The sequence below is a fragment of the Lepidochelys kempii genome, chromosome 3, assembly GCF_965140265.1.
Source record: "Lepidochelys kempii isolate rLepKem1 chromosome 3, rLepKem1.hap2, whole genome shotgun sequence".
NCBI lineage: Eukaryota > Metazoa > Chordata > Testudines > Cheloniidae > Lepidochelys > Lepidochelys kempii.
Window position 1 is genome coordinate 18,040,398 of NC_133258.1, and position 18,666 is coordinate 18,059,063.

Genomic DNA, 18,666 nt, shown 5'->3' on the forward strand with positions numbered 1-18,666 from the left:
TTGGACATTAAGTATTCCAGTAGCAGTTACACCGGTGCCAAATACAGAGGTAATATAACCTCTCAGCTTCCTGCTCTATTTGTTGATTCCCCTGTTTGTACATCCAAGGATTGCATTATGCTTTTTGGCCATAACATCACACTGGGAGATCATGTTCAGCTTATTATTCACTATGACCCCGAGCCTTTTTCAGAGTCACTGCTTTCCAGGATAAAGTCCATCTTGTGAGTAAAGCCTACATTCTTTTTTTCTTGATGAATAACTTTGTTTGGTGTTTCAGAGTAGCAGCCGTGTTAGTCTGTATTCACAAAAAGAAAAGGAGTACTTGTGGCACCTTAGAGACTAACCAGTTTATTTGAGCATAAACTTTCGTGAGCTACAGCTCACTTCATCGGATGCATAAAGTGGAAAGTACAGTGAGGAGATTTTATATGTACACACAGACCATGAAAGAATATACATTGTACGGAGAGTGATCACTTAAGATGAGCTATTACCAGCAGGAGAGTGGGGTGGGGGGAGAGAAAACCTTTAGAAGTGATAATCAAGGTGGGCCATTTCCAGCACATTTCCAGGAGTTAACAAGAACGTCTGAGGAACAGTTGGAGGGGAGAAATAAACAAGGGGAAATAGTTTCACTTAGTATATTGAATCAGCCACTCCCAGTGTCTATTCAAGCCTAAGTTAATTGTATCCAATTTGCAAATTAATTCCAATTCAGCAGTCTCTCATTGGAGTCTGTTTTCAACGTTTTTTGTTGAAGGATAGTCACTTTGAGATCAGAAATCGAGCGACCAGAGAGATTGAAGTGTTCTCCGACTGGTTTATGAATGTTATAATTCTTGACATCTGATTTGTGTCCATTTATTCTTTTACGTAGAGACTGTCCAGTTTGACCAATGTACATGGCAGAGGGGCATTGCTGGCACATGATGGCATATATCACATTGGTAGATGTGCACGTGAACGAGCCTCTGATAGTGTGGCTGATGTGATTGGGTCCTATGATGGTGTCCCCTGAATAGATATGTGGGCACAGTTGGCAACGGGCTTTGTTGCAAGGATAGGTTCCTGGGTTAGTGGCTCTGTTGTGTGGTGTGTGGTTGCTGCTGAGTATTTGCTTCAGGTTGGGGGGCTGTCTGTAGGCAAGGACTGGCCTTTCTCCCAAGATTTGTGAGAGTGATGGGTCGTCCTTCAGGATAGGTTGTAGATCCTTGATAATGCGTTGGAGAGGTTTTAGTTAGGGGCTGAAGGTGACGGCTAGTGGCGTTCTGTTATTTTCTTTGTTGGGCCTGTCCTGTAGTAGGTGACTTCTGGGTACTCTTCTGGCTCTGTCAATCTGTGGTATGTGTGTGTATATATAAAATCTCCTCACTGTACTTTCCACTTTATGCATCCGATGAAGTGAGCTGTAGCTCACGAGAGCTTATGCTCAAATAAATTAGTTAGTCTCTAAGGTGCCACAAGTACTCCTTTTCTTTTTGTTTGGTGTATTGAGACACACTGTTTGCTTACACCAAGCTTTAACAATTGATCCAGATAACTGTGTGTCAGTGACCTGACCTTTTTCTTTATTTATCACTACCCCATTTTGAGTCATCTGCAAACCTTATCCATAGTGATTTTGTTCCAGGTCATTGACAAAAATGGTAAACAGCGTACAGCCATGAACTGGTCCTTCTGGAACCACACTAGAAGCCCACCTGCTCAGTGATGATTTCCCATTTCCAGTTTTGTTTTGAAACTTAACAGTTAGCCAGTTTTTAATCCATTTCATGTGTTCCATATTGATTTTGTATTGTATTAGTTCTTTAATCAGTATGTTATGCAGTACCAAGTTGCATACCTTACAGAAGCCGATTACATCAATGCTATTAACTTTATCATGGCTACCCCCTGATACTTGTCAACCAAATCTGTAACCTAATAAAAAAACATACCAACTTAGTTTGACAGGATCCATTTTCCACAAACCCGTGCTTTCCACAAACGCGTAGTTATCTTTAATTCTTTAATTCTCCTTTAATTCTTTATTAATAGTCCTGTATTAGCTATTAGGCTGTTTTCACTAGAATCGATGTCAGACTGACAGGCCTATGGTTATCTGGGTTGCCCTGTTTACACTTATTAAATATTGGCATAATGTTAGCTTTTCTCCAGTCTTCTGGACCTTCCCAAGTGTTCCAAGACTTATTTAAAATCAGCATTAACAGTCCAGCTCTTCTAAATTAGGCTAGCTCTTGTAAACTCTTGGATGCAATTTATCCAGACCTACTTATTTAAAAAGGTTTAACTTTCGTAGCTCCTATTTAACATCCTCCGGAATTAGTGTTGGAATGGAAAGCATTTCATCATCATCATATGAATATATAGAATCATAGAAGTATAGAACTGGAATGGACCTCGATAGGTGATCTTGTCCAGTCCCCTGCACCGAGGCAGGATTAAGTATTATCTAGACCATCCCAGACAGGTGTTTATCTAACTTGTTCTTAAGAACCTCCAATGACAGATTCCACAACCTCCCTAGGTAATTTTGTTCCTAACTGTAAGGGCAGTTAAGTACTGGAAGTTTTCTTAATGTCTGACCTAAATCTCCCTTGCTGTAATTTAAGCCAATCTTCTGTATAGTTAAGACTCTTATCGCCTCCCCTTTCAGTCTTCTCTTCTTCAGGCTAAACAAACCCAATTTTTTCAGTCTTTCCTCATAGATCATGTTTTCTAGACCATTTTTGTTGCTCTCCTCTGGACTTCCTCCAATTTGTGCACATCTTTCTTGAAGTGTATGATACCCAGAACTGGACATAGTACTTCAGTTGAGACCTCTCCACTGCTGAGTGGAGTTGAAGAATTTCTTCTCGTGTCTTGCTTACAACATTCCTGCTAATACATCTCAGAATGATATTCACTTTTTTTTAAAATTGTTGACCCATATTTAGTTTGTGATCCACTATGACCCCAGATTGTTTTCAGCAGTACTCCTTCCTAGGAAGGCACGTCCCACTTTGTATTTGTGCAGCTTATTTTTCATTCTTAAATATAGTACTTTGCATTTGTCCTTATGGAATTTCATCCTGTTTATTTCAGACCATTTCTCCAGTTTGTCAAGATCTTTTTGAACTCAAGTGCTGCACACCAAAGTACATCATCAGTCTTTTTCCCCAAATACAGAACAGGAATATTTACTGAACGCTTCTCCTTTTCTGTGTTAATATCGACAATTGTACCTTTTCTGTCTAGTAATGGACCATTATTATTATTATTATTATTAATTTTATTTTATTATTCTGTGTTTTATAGAGGAGGGTTTTGTAGTAGTTTCAGAAGTCCTGTGTACCTCTGAACAAAAAGGAAGTAGGAACACAAGAAGTAAACCTAAATGGCAAGTTTCAAGAGAGTATTTGAACCAAAAAAATACCTTTCAGAATATGGAAATCTAAGCCAACTAACTCCATTAAAAGGAGTCTAAACTCCAGAAGGTAATATGTAAGAAAAATTAAGAGGGCTAAGATGGAATCCAAAGAGGAAATAAGTGAAGATCTAAAATCAAACAAGAAATTCTTTAAGTATATCAGAAGCTGGAAAGCCGGTGAAGGCATCTGCTTTATCACCAAGAATTAAAAGGAACAATTAAGGAAGATAGGGACATTACTAAGAAGCTAAATGATTACTTTGCATTAGTCTTCACAATAGGGGAGATACCTAGGGGCAGATTCTTGGTGTAAATTGTTACAGATCAACTGAAATCAATAGAGCTACGAAAGTTTACACCAAGAAAACCTGCCTCTTAGCCTGCCCTTTAGCAAAGATGAGGTACTATCAGCTTCAGTAACTCGGCCAGAGTCTTACATGAATGGGTGGATGAGGTTCTGTGGCCTACAGTGTGCAGGAGTTCAGACTACATGATCCTGATTGTTCCTTCTGACCTTAAAGACTATGAGTCAATGATATTGAGCTATCAGAGTAAAGAATCCTGGAGCAGATTCATAAACTAAGAAGTAATACATCACCAGGTCCAGAAAGTTGTTCATCCAAGACTTCTGAAGAGCTTAAAAATGAAGTGACTGAGCTGCTAGCAAAAATAGCAGCCTGTGCAACCTTAATAGGGTCCCTTTCTGCACATGCATTATCATAGTCTTTAATTACGTGATCATAAACTAGTTATCCACACTCTAACAAGTGTCATCTGAGCATGTGCATACTGAGATTTTTTTCAAGAGCTTATAACTTGGCCAAATTTGAGCATTTTTCCCACAAGAATAGCAAAAGGCATGTTTTGCACCAGAATGATCCCCATGTCAAATTTCAAGTCCTAGTTCCAAAGCATGGATGTGCTGGAGTTTATCAGAAAAATGGCTGTAAGAATTTCTTTTAACATGGGGAAAAATAACTTCCTTTTCCCTGATCTCATTCTCTGAAACAGCTGAACCATTTTTCTCTAAACTTGCCCACCAAAAGTAGCCTGAGGGAGATGTCTGGCATGGAAAATTCTAGTTGTAACGGTTTTAGTATGGCAAAGTTATAAACAATTGAAAAGGGTCTTATAATGGGAAGTGTTCAGTAACCTTAACTTAAAGACAGTGTTACCAACTCTACCTGTAAATAGACTGTAGGGGTGATCTAAGAAATTAAAGACAAGTAAACATTACAGGTGGAGCTGATAAATAGATCAAAATGATAATTAAAAATTGAGTAATAAAACATGTAAAAGATCACAGTATGATAGGATCCAACCAGCATGATTTCAATAAAGGAAAATCATGCCTTGCTAATCTGCTAGTATTCTTTGACTGTGTCAGTAAAGTAATGGTTGACTTAATTTAGACTTCCAAAACGTCTAGGGCCCTTGCAATATACTACTGAATTGGGCAGTCATGATGTTGGAGGCAAATTATTATAGTGGATCAAAAAGAGAGAGAGAAGTCTGAGTAGGAGTTAAAGGTTAATTTTCATTATGGCAAAAAACAATGTGCAGCAACTTTCTGTACAAGAACCGTTGTTGTTTGATGTATTTTTAATAAGCTGGATAAGGGGCAAACATTTACAGATGGAACAAAATTTTTAGTCAAGTCCCATGAGGACTGAGAGAAACTCTAGAAGGTCTGTAAGCTGGGTGAATTGGCAACATGATGGTTGATGCAATTCATTGTTCTTTGACTGGTGCCCCTGTCGGTGCTCCACGGTACGTGCACTTGTGTCCCTGCGCTGCCAGAGAACTTCGGTAGCCGTGTCCATTCAGCCCGCACATGTTCCCTTCCCCTCCCCCCCTTGTGCTCTGCCATGAGGCTAACCAATGCGTGCTGGCGAACCCTCCATTAGTTCCTTCTCAACCACACCTGACTAGACACGGAGCTGTTAGCAGTCCGTTCATCTGATCTTTCTCTTTCTCTTAGCACTTCAATAGTTAGTTAATCCCCTTCTTAGTTGTAGAGCTTCCTTTATTTTCTTTCTTTTGGGGGGGGAGGGGACTTTTTATTTTCCCCCTGTGTCTGGGGTTGCCCTAGCATGGGGTATGCCTGGTTCACCAGACTTTGAGGTGTGTCTCATGCAAGGAAGTTATCCCTATAACGGATAAACATTCCTGCTGCATCCATTGCCATGGGGAAAGCCACATTTCCCAAAAGCGGGTTCTCTGCCAACATCTCAAGTCAATATCTTGGAAAGACAGAGAACTGAGACTAAAACTCCTTCTCATGGAGGTAGCTCTTCAGCCTTCCCCGGACCCAAGCCAGGAGTCACCCAAATGGTGCAAATCTTCCCCTCTTCCCCACAGCCCTCAACATTTATAGACTATGGGTTTAAGAAAACAGTTGCAGACCCCTCATGTAAGTCTTCAAACAAAGAGGGCCATGAGCTCCCTGAGTGAGCCCTGAGCTAGCTGAAAAAGGTCACTGTCTTGTTTGGTATCATCGATACTGTCAGTACGGAGAAGTCTAAACATGTCTAAACATTACCCATAGCTAATGAAGGTCTGAAGCAGCAGGTACGATTGCTGCAGCTAAGGACCTGATGGGCATATGCACAAAGCAACAGTAATGGCAGATAAAAGCAGAAACAGAGACAGTACCACCGCTAAGATGCTGCTGCTGGTATGAGTGTTACCGTTAGCAACACCAAGAATGAGCCATCCAGCCTCTAAGCACTCGGTACGGCCCAGATCACCGATCCCTTCATTGCTGCTGGCCCACCGGCAAGCACCATCGGCACCAAGTAGGTCGGCACTTCAGGAATTTAGACACTCTAGAGACCTCATGGTATCTGACATACCAAAGTTTCCCTTGCTCTGTACCAGTGCTAAGTTTACTTTGGACGCTGGACTCTCCACCAGTACCATGTCATGCACCTCCAATGGTGACTCGGAATAGCGAACAGGAGGAGGTTGTTTCCTGTCACTCCTCCCATGTTCCTAATAATGCCCATTACCAACCTGTTTGCTCCTCAACCAACATGGTATGGCCAACAATAAGCGCCACTACCGGAACCCCTTCCACCGCCCCAGTGGCCCTACTGGGATCCCTGGGTGACATACAGACTCCACACCTCACGAGCATCTAGTGTGGCCCACCATAAGCCTTTTGAGACTCTCTTCCTCAGCTGTGGTATTCAGAGTCTCTGAACGTCCAGAGGAGATCCTGGAGGGAACAGGAGGATGGATTCAAGGAGAACCAACATCTCTTCCTCCTCTCCAGAGAAAGCAGTGATGCCCCCTCTGCCATCCCTAGCAGATGACTTTAGGCTATTTCAAGAGCTAGCTAAAAGGGTGGCAGACACATTGCAGGTACCTCTTGAGAAGATAAGAACCTATCGGAAAATCCTGGATATCTTGCACTCCTCTTCTTCCAGAATAGCCCTCCCCATCAATGCGGCCCTTCTGGACCCAGATAAACTTATATGGCGAACCTCGGCATCAGTCATGCTTATCTGCACACAGGCATATCTTGATGCTTCAGCTGCCATTCCAGAGGTCATGCGTCCATCCTGCTGACAGGTTCTACTTGGTAACAGTCCAAAGCAGTGCAGACCAACGCATGTTCATTTTCATCATCTGACTCAGATGCCACCAGCAGAAGGTTGATTTTCTTTTTTGGTGGTTTGGGTTCTGTAGTTTCAGCATCAGGGTGTTGCTCTTTTAAGGCTTCTGAAAGCATGCTCCACACCTCATCCCTCTCAGATTTTGGAAGGCACTTCAGATTCTTAAATCTTGGGTCAAGTTCTTTAGCTATCTTTAGAAATTTCACATTTGCATCTTTTTTTCATTTTGTCAAATCTGAAGTGAAAGTTTTCTTAAAACAAACATGTGTTGGGTCATCATCTGAGACTGCTATAATATAAAATATATGGCAGAATGCGGGTAAAACAGAACAGGGGACATACAGCTCTCCCCAAAGCATGAAGAGGCACATGAATCTTTAGTGCATCTGGCATGTAAATATCTTGCGACTCCAGCTACAAAAGTGCAAACACTTGTTCTCCCTTTCAGGTGACATTGTAATTAAGAAGTGGGCAGCATTATCTCCTGTATGTAAACAAACTTGTTTCTTTTAGCAATTGGCTTAACAAGAAGTAGGACTAAGTGAACTTGTAGGCTCTAAAATTTTACATTTAGTTTTTGAGTGAAGTTATATAACAAAAAAACCTATATTTGTAAATTGCACTTTCATGATAGATTGCGCTACAGTACTTGTGTGAGGTGAAATGAAAAATACTATTGTTTTTTTTACAGTGTGTATACTTCTAATCAAAAATAAATATAAAATGAGCAATGTACACTTTGTATTCTGTGTTGTAATTGAAATCGATATATTTGAAAATGTAGAAAAACATCCAAAATATTTAATGAATTTCAATTGGTATTCTATTAACAGTGTGATTAATTGTGATTGATTTTTTTAATCTCCATTAATTTTTTTGAGTTAATCGCGTGAGTTGACTGTGATTAATTGACAGCCCTAGTTTTGGGCCATTGTTAGTGAGGGACAACTGGTGGCCAATACAGCATTCCAGTCAGCGTTTTTTGAAGCTGACGCTGCAGCCCGGTCTAATCTCTACAGCAAAGGTTATGTGGCGAGCATCCTGGTTGCACCTGTCTGGCTTCCCTAAGGAAGTACACACTATAGTAGAGGACCTCCCCTTGGAAGGCACCAAATTGTTTGCCGAGAAGACTGACACATTCCTCCATATGCCTAAAGACTACAGGGCCACTCTCTGGTCATTAAGGATTTATACACCTGGACAAAAAAGAAAATGTAGTCCGCAACCTCAGCATAAATCCCATGCACCACATTTCCCCATGCAACACTGTTATGAGCCTCCAAGGTAAAAATGCAGATTTTCCAAATGTAAACCGTCAGGCCCACAGTCTTCCTCTTCACAATCACTTACCTCAAAACATCAGTTTTGACATCTTGGTTGAGGTGCCGACAGACCACTCCCCTCAGTCAACTGCTGCTGACCAGCCCTTCACACCTATTTGGGTACCTCCTTGCTTCATTCCACAACTGGTAAAGAACAATATCTGACCAATGGGTTCTGGAAATTGTCCACAATAGGTACTCCATCCACTTCACCTCCTCCCACCCACTCCCAGCACCCTTCTCCATCTCTGTTCAGGGACTCTTTTCCTGAGAGTTTATTATGACAAGAAATAGATCACCTTCACTGTCTAGGAGCCATAGAGCCTGTACCTCAACACCGAGGTGGCAAAGATTTCTACTCTCGTTATTTCCTGATACTCAAGAAGGGAGTTGGAGACCCATACTGGACCTCAGAGGACTGAACAAATTTGTCAAGGCTCAGAAATTCAGGATGGTCACAGTAGCAGTGATTATTTCATCTTTGGAACGGGGAGATTGGTTTTCGGCCCTCCATCTGCATGATGCCTATTTCCACATATCAATCCTACTTTCTCACAGACAATTTCTCAGATTTATCCCAGGCCAGGACCATTAACCAATACAGAGTATTCCTCTTTGGCCTCTCATCATCTCTGAGAGTGTTCTCCAAGGTCCTCTCCGTAACGGCGGCTCACCTAGTCTCCCAGCGGATTATGATCTACCCCTACCTGAATGCTCGTTTCCTCAGAGCCCGCTCCTTCAGCAAGGCCTGCCAGGTTACTTAAACTTCTGTAGACTTGTCTTTGGAACCGGATCTACAGATCAACGTCCAAAAATAGATGTTCACCCTTGTACAGCTGTTCGTAGAAACCTTTTGTCAGCCTAGTCAGGCTCTTTAGTACTACATTTAGGTCCCTTGTTGGAGTAGGATGTCTGGGTTGGGGGAAAAGGTTTACTATACCCCTGAGGAATCTATTTGTGGTTGGGTGGGAGAGCACTGAGTACCCTGATATTCTGTGATTCTATGGGTGAACTCCTCCCGTTGGTGTAGGCAGTGTCTACACTGAAGTGCTACACGACTGTGTTGCTGCAGCGGTTCAAATGCAGATAAGCCTGAAGCCATCAGATTTGACAGTTTTTAAGACTTTATGTCCAATACATTCTATTGTCTGCTAAAAACAAATATTGTTCATTTAAATCTTGGTTTAGCGATGTCCATCTAAATATGTTAATTGCTTTGTTTTTAATGCAATGTTATGTTCTAGGCTTCTTTTTGTGTTTGGTATATACTGCTCAGATTATTTAAATAGGTATGCATATCTTTTATGTGCAGGCTTATCAGTAACAACAGAGCAAATAAATCCTCATGGTTCCAGTGTACGGAAAACAGAAACTAGAGTTGAAGAGGCATTTCGGAACAAACAAAAAAATGCAATAGCGGTTTGGCATAACTCTGCAAATAAATGTGCATGTGAGTACTTCAGATCACATTGTATCAAAGCGAGAGCACTAGCCCAGAGAGCAATGACCAGGGATTTGATATACACCTAGAAAAGGACTATTATTTCTGTAAAATACCTGTTTTAGTTAGTGATTTCTTTTATTTCCCCTGTAGAAATAGCTCTTGTGTCTTTAAGAGGCATCCATTTTCCAACGTCATTAAATCTCTGCTTAGGCAACCATTGAAAGGAAGTGGAAAGCAGGATTTCAAACTGTTTTTGCAATGCAAAAAATACAAGTATTGCAATAGCTTTAAAATATTTTTTTCAGTGTAAAATAATTCTAACCCCAGAAAAAGATAATTTTTTATTCATCTTAAGAAGGTTTTCAATTTACGATCTTTGTGTTTCACATTTGTACATAATTAAATATTTCCTGTATTAAATGGTCTATAAGGCAGTTTTTTATGGTAGAAATTAGGCTTTAATTTGCTTGCAGGAATCCAGTTGTGAGCAACTAAAGTGTCCAGTGCTGAAAGCTGATGGGCACCCTCAACTTACCTCATTTAAATAAATGGAAGATGAGGTTGTCCAGCACCTTGCAGAATCAGGACATCAATTCTAAAGTACAAAAGTATCTTGTATTATGTTTGGTATGCTGTATAGGTTTTCTGAATGTGGTTTAGGTAATAATAGGGACTAACAACTATTCTTGAGACGTTTACTGATAAACATAATTAAATGAGCTGCAGTGAGCTTGCTTATAAAATTGTACTATGTGAGCTTATTTGACCAACCAGAACAAGGGGGCATATCAGAGGTAATGTGTGGGGGCAATTCACTGAGACTAGTGAATGAGCTTCCAGTTGAAACTGTGGGGTCAGTTATAAATATTTAAGCAAAAACTGGATAACTTCTTAGGGAAGTTCACATAGATCGAAGCGGGAAATTTTTTCTCTGATCTTTCCTTTTTCTCCAGTGTACTTTTTGGGGGGAAGGGGCTGTGTGTATGCATCCGTCTGTGCATGAGTGTTGGTCCTAGGATATGAGACGCACAAGGTATGGTAACATCTTTTATTGGACCAACATCTGTTGATGGAAGAGATAAGCTTGAAGAAGAGATCTCTGTAGCTTGAAAGCTGGTCTCTTCTACCAATAGAAGTTGGTCCAGTAAAAGATATTATTCCCTCACCTGCTTTGTGTTTTTGGCATGATAATGATGCTACCTTCCTGGCACCAAAAAATGTTTTGGAAATATATAGGATAGATTTGGCATCAAATAATTCCAGTCTGTGGCCTGTATTTGTGGCATTGTTTCTTGCCCAGTCCTTCAGTTCCTATGCTTAAGGAATTAAATAATCAGCAATATGAAGTAACTGTTTGTCTGAGATGTTCTAAAATAGTGGAAGCAGAAGTTTGCTTTCTGTGTTCTCATTTTGCCACATGAATAAAGAAAAATGTGGACGCTTCACATAAAAATAGAGGTAGAAAAGAAGGTGGTCCATGATTGCTTGCACTCATTATGTGCCCTAAATCAGATTGCCACACTGTGGTCCATAGAGTGCTTCCTGGTGGTCTTTGAGGTGCTGTGCTGCTGGTTCCTTCCTTCATTTCCAGCCAGGACTCTTGTGGAAAGGAGGGTCAGTGCCACTAGTCACTATTGTATTAAAAAAACTTGCTGCTTCCTTCCTCTCTCTTCCTGACCCTCTATAGGTGATGCGCTGGCCGTTGCCTCAGGGGTACAGCGAGGAGCCATCAATGGAAGGAACTGCCAGCTTCTCCAATATATAAGTGCAAACTGAGCTAGTGTCAAGGCACTGTCCTCAGGAAGATCTGGAACTATGGAGAGTGGGAGAGAAGAAAACTACAGGGCTGGCTGAGATTTGGGAGCAGGCAGGAGGCAGTCAGTAACCTAGGTGGTAAGAAGGGAGCTGTGTTAGGCTGCTGCAAGGCTGGGGTGAGGTATCTGGGAACTAGAGGAAGAAATGGAGAATTAAATGAATAGCCAGGATGGACCACCAGTATCTTGGGGAAGAGGGTCAAGGAGGTGGAGGCACAGGATCTGGAGACTAGGGAGAAAGAACTGTGGGGCTTGGGGCCCAGAACAAGCATGAGAAAGAAGTTGGAAGCAGGGAAGGGAGTGAGGGGACGGCCTCAAGCAAAGGAAGAGCAGGACTAAGCGAGGAAGAAGGGAGCTTGAATGGCAGCAGATTGTGGGGCAGGACTGATTTTGTGAGATGGTGGTAAAACAGATTGCAGAAGATAATCTTAGAATCATAGAAACGTAGAACTGGAAGGGACCTTGATAGGTCATCTAGTCTAATCCTCTACACTGAAGCAGGACTAAGTATCATCTAGAAGATTATTTTGTTTATAGAAAAGCAAAAAGGAAATCCTTTGGAAGAGAGATTAAAACTGAAGTACCTTCTACAGATTTCTGGTGACTGTCATAATGTGTGGATAGTTTGTGTGTGATTGGTTTGGAAAGGACTGATTCTGAATGGAGGGGGAATATTTTAGAGCCAGAGTAGGATGTTTTGTGATTTACAGGTCAGTGAAATTCGGAGGGGATGAGGTAGTCTTTGCTATCAAAAAAATATGGCAACATTTGACTTAGAAACTTAATAGTAATATCAGAAAATGATTGATATAGTTTGATTATATGGGACTAAAACTGTTCTTTATAGTTAACATTTCTGAAACAGACTTCCATTTTTTTCTTTAAGGCTGAAACTAAATTCAATTTTTCCTTATAAATGATGTTGATCTAGCTTTGATGTAGTCTTTTTGTATGCAATTGCAGCATCTTCCTGATCAATTTTCTCTTCCAGGAGATTTGTTTATAACATTTAGAGAATAGTTGCCAAAAATTGGGGTAAGTCATATGAAACATAATAATAATAAACCCTTTTATAAAGAAAGCTGTTGCGCATCTTCTCCTTGGGAACCATACTGGAGAAGAGACTTTTTTTTTCCCCCTCAGATATTTCAGTGGCTTTGCAAAATTGTAAAAAAAAAGAATGATTCTTTATGCAAAACTACTATTAAAACAAGTTTAGCAAAGAGTTGCAGTTACATTTTATCAAATAAAGATTTATGGTCAAGAATAACCAAGACTAGTGCATTTTTTTATATCACAAAGTCCTATCATTTGGATTTCACCTATTTACTACTTTGTGAAATTGGTGCCCTACTTCTAATTTTAATGTTAGTAATGTATTTTGGAATGCTTGTTTATCACTGATTAAAGCTCAAGGTCTCTCTCTATACCAGTGCAATTGTGTTTCTCAGGGTTAAATGACATGGTGAAAAAGGCAGTTGAGCTGCTTCTAGATTGTGACTTCCACTTTTACTACCATTGGTTGAAGCTATGTCACATTGTAGACGACCTAAAAGGGTTATCCTAATAGGAACTGATGAAAATTCATCCCTGAAAATACCAACTGATTGATACCTTCAGCTTGGCTCAGTTTAGCCTATTCTTTATTATGAACTACATTCTCTTCTGATATGTTGTTATCCACTGAAGTAAATGAAGTTATTCTGGATTTATACCAAGAGCTAAATTTGACCATATGCTTCTGATTGTGTTTGCTACTTCTCTTGTGCCTCACTATCCATATTGTGAAGTTCAGTGTTGGCATTTTCATAATATCCTTGGCATACTGTTTTCACACTTTGAGTTGATAGTTAATTCTACTTCATGTTACCTTGAAAACATGGATCATTCTTACAGTCAGGCCTCTGAGATATTTTTCTTTTTTACTGTCAGTCAGATTTCTTAAGCAATAATTTAAGTGCGGGGTAGACTTTTCATTTTTGTGCGTAAAATATTTGTGTAGGGTCAGAATCTTCTTTTACTGGTACTTTTGAGGGGTATATCTTGCCTTTTCTTTGGTATTAAGTTCTGCATCATTTTCCAAAGCTGTTAGAGCTCTGCTGTCTATACAGACAAAACCCAGTGTTTACTAAATATATAAAAGAAATTGGTAGAGATTGCAATTATAAAATGAAGCTATAGCAATTCTGAGGTCCTGGCGAGCAAATAGGCCATGTAGTGTCGGATTAAAATTAATTTAAAATAAATACCAAAAATATAAAATCCCAACACAGTTTGTTATCGCTAGTTCAATTACACTGGTGGCTGTCCTAGGTAGGGTGCCCAGATAGCAAGTGTAAAAATCAGAGAAGGGGGTGGTGGAGGGTAATAGCCCCTAAAATCGGGACTGTCCCTATAAAATTAGGACATCTGGTCACCCTAGTCCTAGGCTTTGGCAGCTTTCAATGTTTTTACAATTATGTACACTAAATCTGGTAGTACCACTGGGGAATATTTGCTAAAAATAGCTTTGTGTACGCCCCACGTACCCTGGCAAAATAGGGAACCTATAATTCATCAGATCCACCAGTGATAGCAATAAGGAAAGATGTAGTGTAGACAGGGCTCAGGGGTGGACTCAGGGGTGTTTTACCACCATGGCATCTAAGTTTGCCCTATGTGGAGGTGACACTGATGTAACTTGCATGTAAGTTTTGTGGGAACACACCAGTGACGTGAATGAAGGGTGAGTGGGGTTTACAGTGGTATGACATGAGTGACAGAGGGGCGTGTGTGTGTGAGAGAGAGAGAGAGAGAGAAGTGGATGAGACAGTGCTGGTGGTGTGTCTTGTCCCGGGTAGCTGGTAAATTAGTCATTGCTGAAGCAGTTTAAAATATACGTTTTGGAGGCTACAACAGCTAGAAGTGCCCCTTTAACTATTGCAAAGTTGCTGTAATAAAACTTAGTTCATATTGCTGTGTCGTGCCAGTAGATGGAGCGTGTAGCACGTTATTTTGCTGTCTCACAGTCAGATGCTTCAGTGTTACATCCAGATGGTCCCTGTGGGGAAGATTTGCTTTTTTTGCTGTATTCAATAGTACTGTATTAAATTGGTGGAGTGGACTGACCAAGTGCTGTTCTGCTTGCATAGGAACCTGCACAACTTGTTATGTGGAGTGAGAGGTGCTCCAAATGTCTCATCTGTGTTTGACAATTGCAGAAAGGAGAATTCTTGTAGATTTATTTTAAAGCTAGTGAAGTATTAAAAATAGAATTAAATTCCAAACTTCAAATTAAAATTTATTTTACAGCAAGTAAAAATAATAGGAGAAACATATTACTGACTTTATCCTACTAGAGTAAGCCAGACTGTCTGTGAAGCTGTCTGTTGCTGAGACCAACCAAGGAAATGACCGGGGGGGGGGGCGGGGGGAGACATACTTCCTGAATAAAACCAATGTTTAGTGTATTTAAGTAAAAGCTGTGGCTTAGGATAGATTAGTCTTCACCAGTATTTGCAAATGACCTAAGTTTTGATGCCTGTTAACCCTCTGGTGGAAGGATAAAGAAAGCTCTGCTACTTTTTGGGGGGGATGGTGACAATTTTTCTATAGCAATGTTAAAAAGAAAAAAATTCTCTTTCCATTACTCATCCTCTTTTTTCATTCTCACTCCCTCCACGCAAATTCCATTTATTCAGTTTCCTTTCCCTTCTCTTTGAGATGACTTCTGAATGCTTAGCAGATGTTAACTAATATTGACTAGCGACTCTAAAACAAGTGAGAGATCCTGAGGGAGGAGCGGAAACACTGGCTGCCTAATATTTTTTGACAATTTTAACCAGTTTCTGCATTTGTGACCAAAATCTGCACTGTTTATTCTGGAATTTCAGCACCTGTGTCTGATGGCATTTTAACTGTCACCTAGAACTGAAGGGTTAAGATGACTGACACTGATTTAAATGCTGGTAGCTGCTGATGCCTTGTCAGGCTAGTGTTTCAAGTGTTGCTGCTTCTGATGGAACTGCAGTGATGATAACATAACAAAGGTAAAAAAAAATTGTGGGCAAGAAGTGTAGACCCAGCCATACAGGCCTCTGCTATATTGCTTCATTTCAAATAATAGATGATGCAGCCTTTTAAGAGGGTGGTTTAGTTGACAAGCCTCCTGAACTTTAAAGGAAACTTTTTAAAACATTAAAAAAATTGTCATCTTCAAAGTGAGTTACACACACTAATTAATCCTCAGAACAATCTTATAATGAGGTAAAGGGAAGTATTATTGACATTGAGTGTTTGAGCGGTGGCTGCAGATGGAGTTACTACCTGAAATTAGAACTCAGGAGTCCCTGTTTTTCTAGCCTGAGGTCAGACAACTACTGTAGATCACGACTATACCATACATAGTTTTGTATTAGGAACATACAAGAATTGCCATGCTGGATCAGAGCAGTGTTCCATTTAAAGCAATTTCATGTCTCTGACATGAGCTAGAAACAGATGTTTCACAGGAAGGTGCAAGAAATCCCACAGTTCACAATCATATATTGCTGATTTTTGAGGCAAACTTCTTAACTATTTTAGTTAATGCCTTTCTAAGACTTTAAAAATTAGGCTTTTATAGCTTCTAATTTAAAAAAAAAGAAAAAATCCTATGTAACGAAACTATGGAAGTTTTTGTTACTCTTGACTCTCTAGTTGCTTTTTTAATCCCATTAAACTCTTGTTCTCAATATCCGGTAGCAGTAAGTCCCATAGGCTAATTATGGATTGCGTAAAAATAATGTTTTGTTCTTTTTAAATATGCTGCCTTTCAGTTAAATTGAATCTTTTTGTTTTGTGTTATGATAGAGCCAGTGGGAGCTCCTGAATGACTTTTTCTGTATTTTTTTCTTTTGTACACTTCTCTCTCAACACACTTCATATTTGTCTCATCCCTAACTCAAATAATTCCAACGTGTTCAGCCTCTCTTTGTATGAGAAGTCTTCATATGTCTGTAAACATTCTGATCACCAGCCATGTTACATTTACGTCAGGCCCGCAAGGGGACTACTGAGGAAAAGCCTTTTCTCTTGCAAATGAGTTTTTCTGAGTTCACAAGGTTTATACTCAAATCATCAATTTGACCATGAACACTGCAGGTATTAGTACAAGAAGACGGTAAACAAAGTATGTGATGATTATGCATTAGATTGTGTAAAGTATTGGGCTAAAGGTTGCTGTACATTGTTACAGAATGTTTTTTGACTTTCTACCTGTAGTTTTGTTTTCCACCTTTTTCTTTTGTGTGCTTTATTTTCTGAGCCATGTTCTTTGGTTCTGTGTTTCATTAATTTTAATTTCTCCTTTTGACATAGAAACCAATCTTGCAATGAAAAGACTTCACAACATTCTCTTCTGGCCAATGATGTGAAACATCTGTCTGGATTTTTTAAATAAACTTAAAGTAAAAGGCTGTACTTAAGTTAATACTTCTGGAATGGCATATGACCTACGGAGCTTTGCAGTTGTTCATAATTACCTCACTTTATTGTTACATGAAGGGTGGTAGTCAGTGGGCCTGAAGAGCCAACTGAATTGGCCAGTCATGTCAACACCTGTAATAGCTACCACTTATATAGATGCTCAACAGGGGTACAAAGGCTCTGGACCATATAGATTGACTGTATATAGCTGGACTCCACAGATGAAGTTAATCTGTTTTCATTTTCTTTTAATTGGCATAATTTTTCTTTTTAATTTTTGTGTGTCTGCCCTATCCCAAAATTAACTATTGTAATGCTATATAATGATTGGAATGGGAGAAGGTTTATGCTAAATGATGAAAGGATTACATATTCGTGTCTCCCTTCTTGAGTAAGAGAAGTCAGGTTCATCTTTTGAATGCTTGTCCATATATATATTCCTCTTTTGGTCAGTATGCCCCCTGTGTACTCAAGTTCAGATTGTTTTGGCCAGCATTGTTCATTGGGGTTGCACCTGTGCACTGAATGTCCTTGTGTCTCCCACCCAAGAGCATATAGGGTTTGGGCTATCCCCAGCCGTTCCTCAGTTGCTTATCACTGCTTGCCTGTGGCTACGAGTTGGAACTTGCAGTGTCCAAGCTTCTTGCCCACTGTGGAGTCTGTCAATTATATTGTAAATAGATAGGTACTTAGCCATTAGGAGTAACCTTTGATATCTAAGAAGAAGAAGAAACTTTTTCTTCTTTGTCTGAAATTTTACCAGGACCGGGGCCAGTCATGATGGAACACAAATCTCCGGCTTTAGAACTGCCCTTTACTCGAGACACTAATGCCTCTTAGAAATGGGTACGCAAAATGCTTATTGTGTCTCAGTGATGTGCCATTTGTAAATTGTTCTTAGAGAACTGAAGGCTAGAGTCTCACCTGAAGTTGCTCTTTTTGAAGAGGCCAGTGCATTCCTCTTCAGACCCTGGATGAAAATCCTGAGCACTCATCCTCAAAAATTATTCCCGCTGGCTTGTCTGCATATGCAGATCATTAGTACTTCAGAAATTACTTGGTTCCAACCTCTTGTCACTGAGGCCCCGGTACCAACACTTTCTGTTCACCCGCCTACAATACTGGCGTACTCCATATTGAAATCCTACACTGTGTTGAGACCTTATAGTTTTTTCAGACTCACTGATACTATTGGTAGTAAAGGATATCTCCTTCGGTGCTGAGCACGTCAGCGGTATTGAAGCAGACAATTTAAAAATAACCATGAGTGGTCAGTAAAAGATACCATTATTCAAGATACATTCATCAGGCGTGGTCAAACAGACATAGACCTGGAACACAATCAAAGAGAAAAAACTAGTCACAAGTTCTGTTCCAGAGCAGGGCAGAGTCAAGGATTTGCATCCAACACATTCCTGATCCCCTGGTTCCTGAGTCTAATATATGATTACCATCAGATTCCATTGTTCTAATCTTGATAGTTTTCAGAACACTCAGGCAGGACTCAACCAGAATGATCATGATAGCACTAGGCAAGCCAGGGTTGTTTAGTTCAAAATCTCCGTGAATCTCTCTGTTCAACCTCCAATCCAGTTGCCTCTTCACCCCA

The 18,666-nt window shown here is 40.1% G+C and overlaps 1 protein-coding gene across 8 annotated transcripts in view; it reads left to right on the forward strand.

The window, feature by feature from the left end:
* The window catches only part of ATAD2B (ATPase family AAA domain containing 2B), a 177,308-nt gene that overhangs the window by 131,872 nt on the left and 26,770 nt on the right, over nucleotides 1-18,666 (forward strand). For 7 of the 8 annotated variants that reach the window (XM_073335846.1, XM_073335847.1, XM_073335841.1 and 4 more), the window contains one exon: nucleotides 9,667-9,804. The exons of the other annotated variant lie outside the window; for it this stretch is intronic. In XM_073335846.1, the coding sequence (XP_073191947.1) occupies nucleotides 9,667-9,804 (138 nt within the window). The remainder of the gene's footprint in view (nucleotides 1-9,666; nucleotides 9,805-18,666) is intronic. 8 annotated transcript variants of the gene reach the window in all.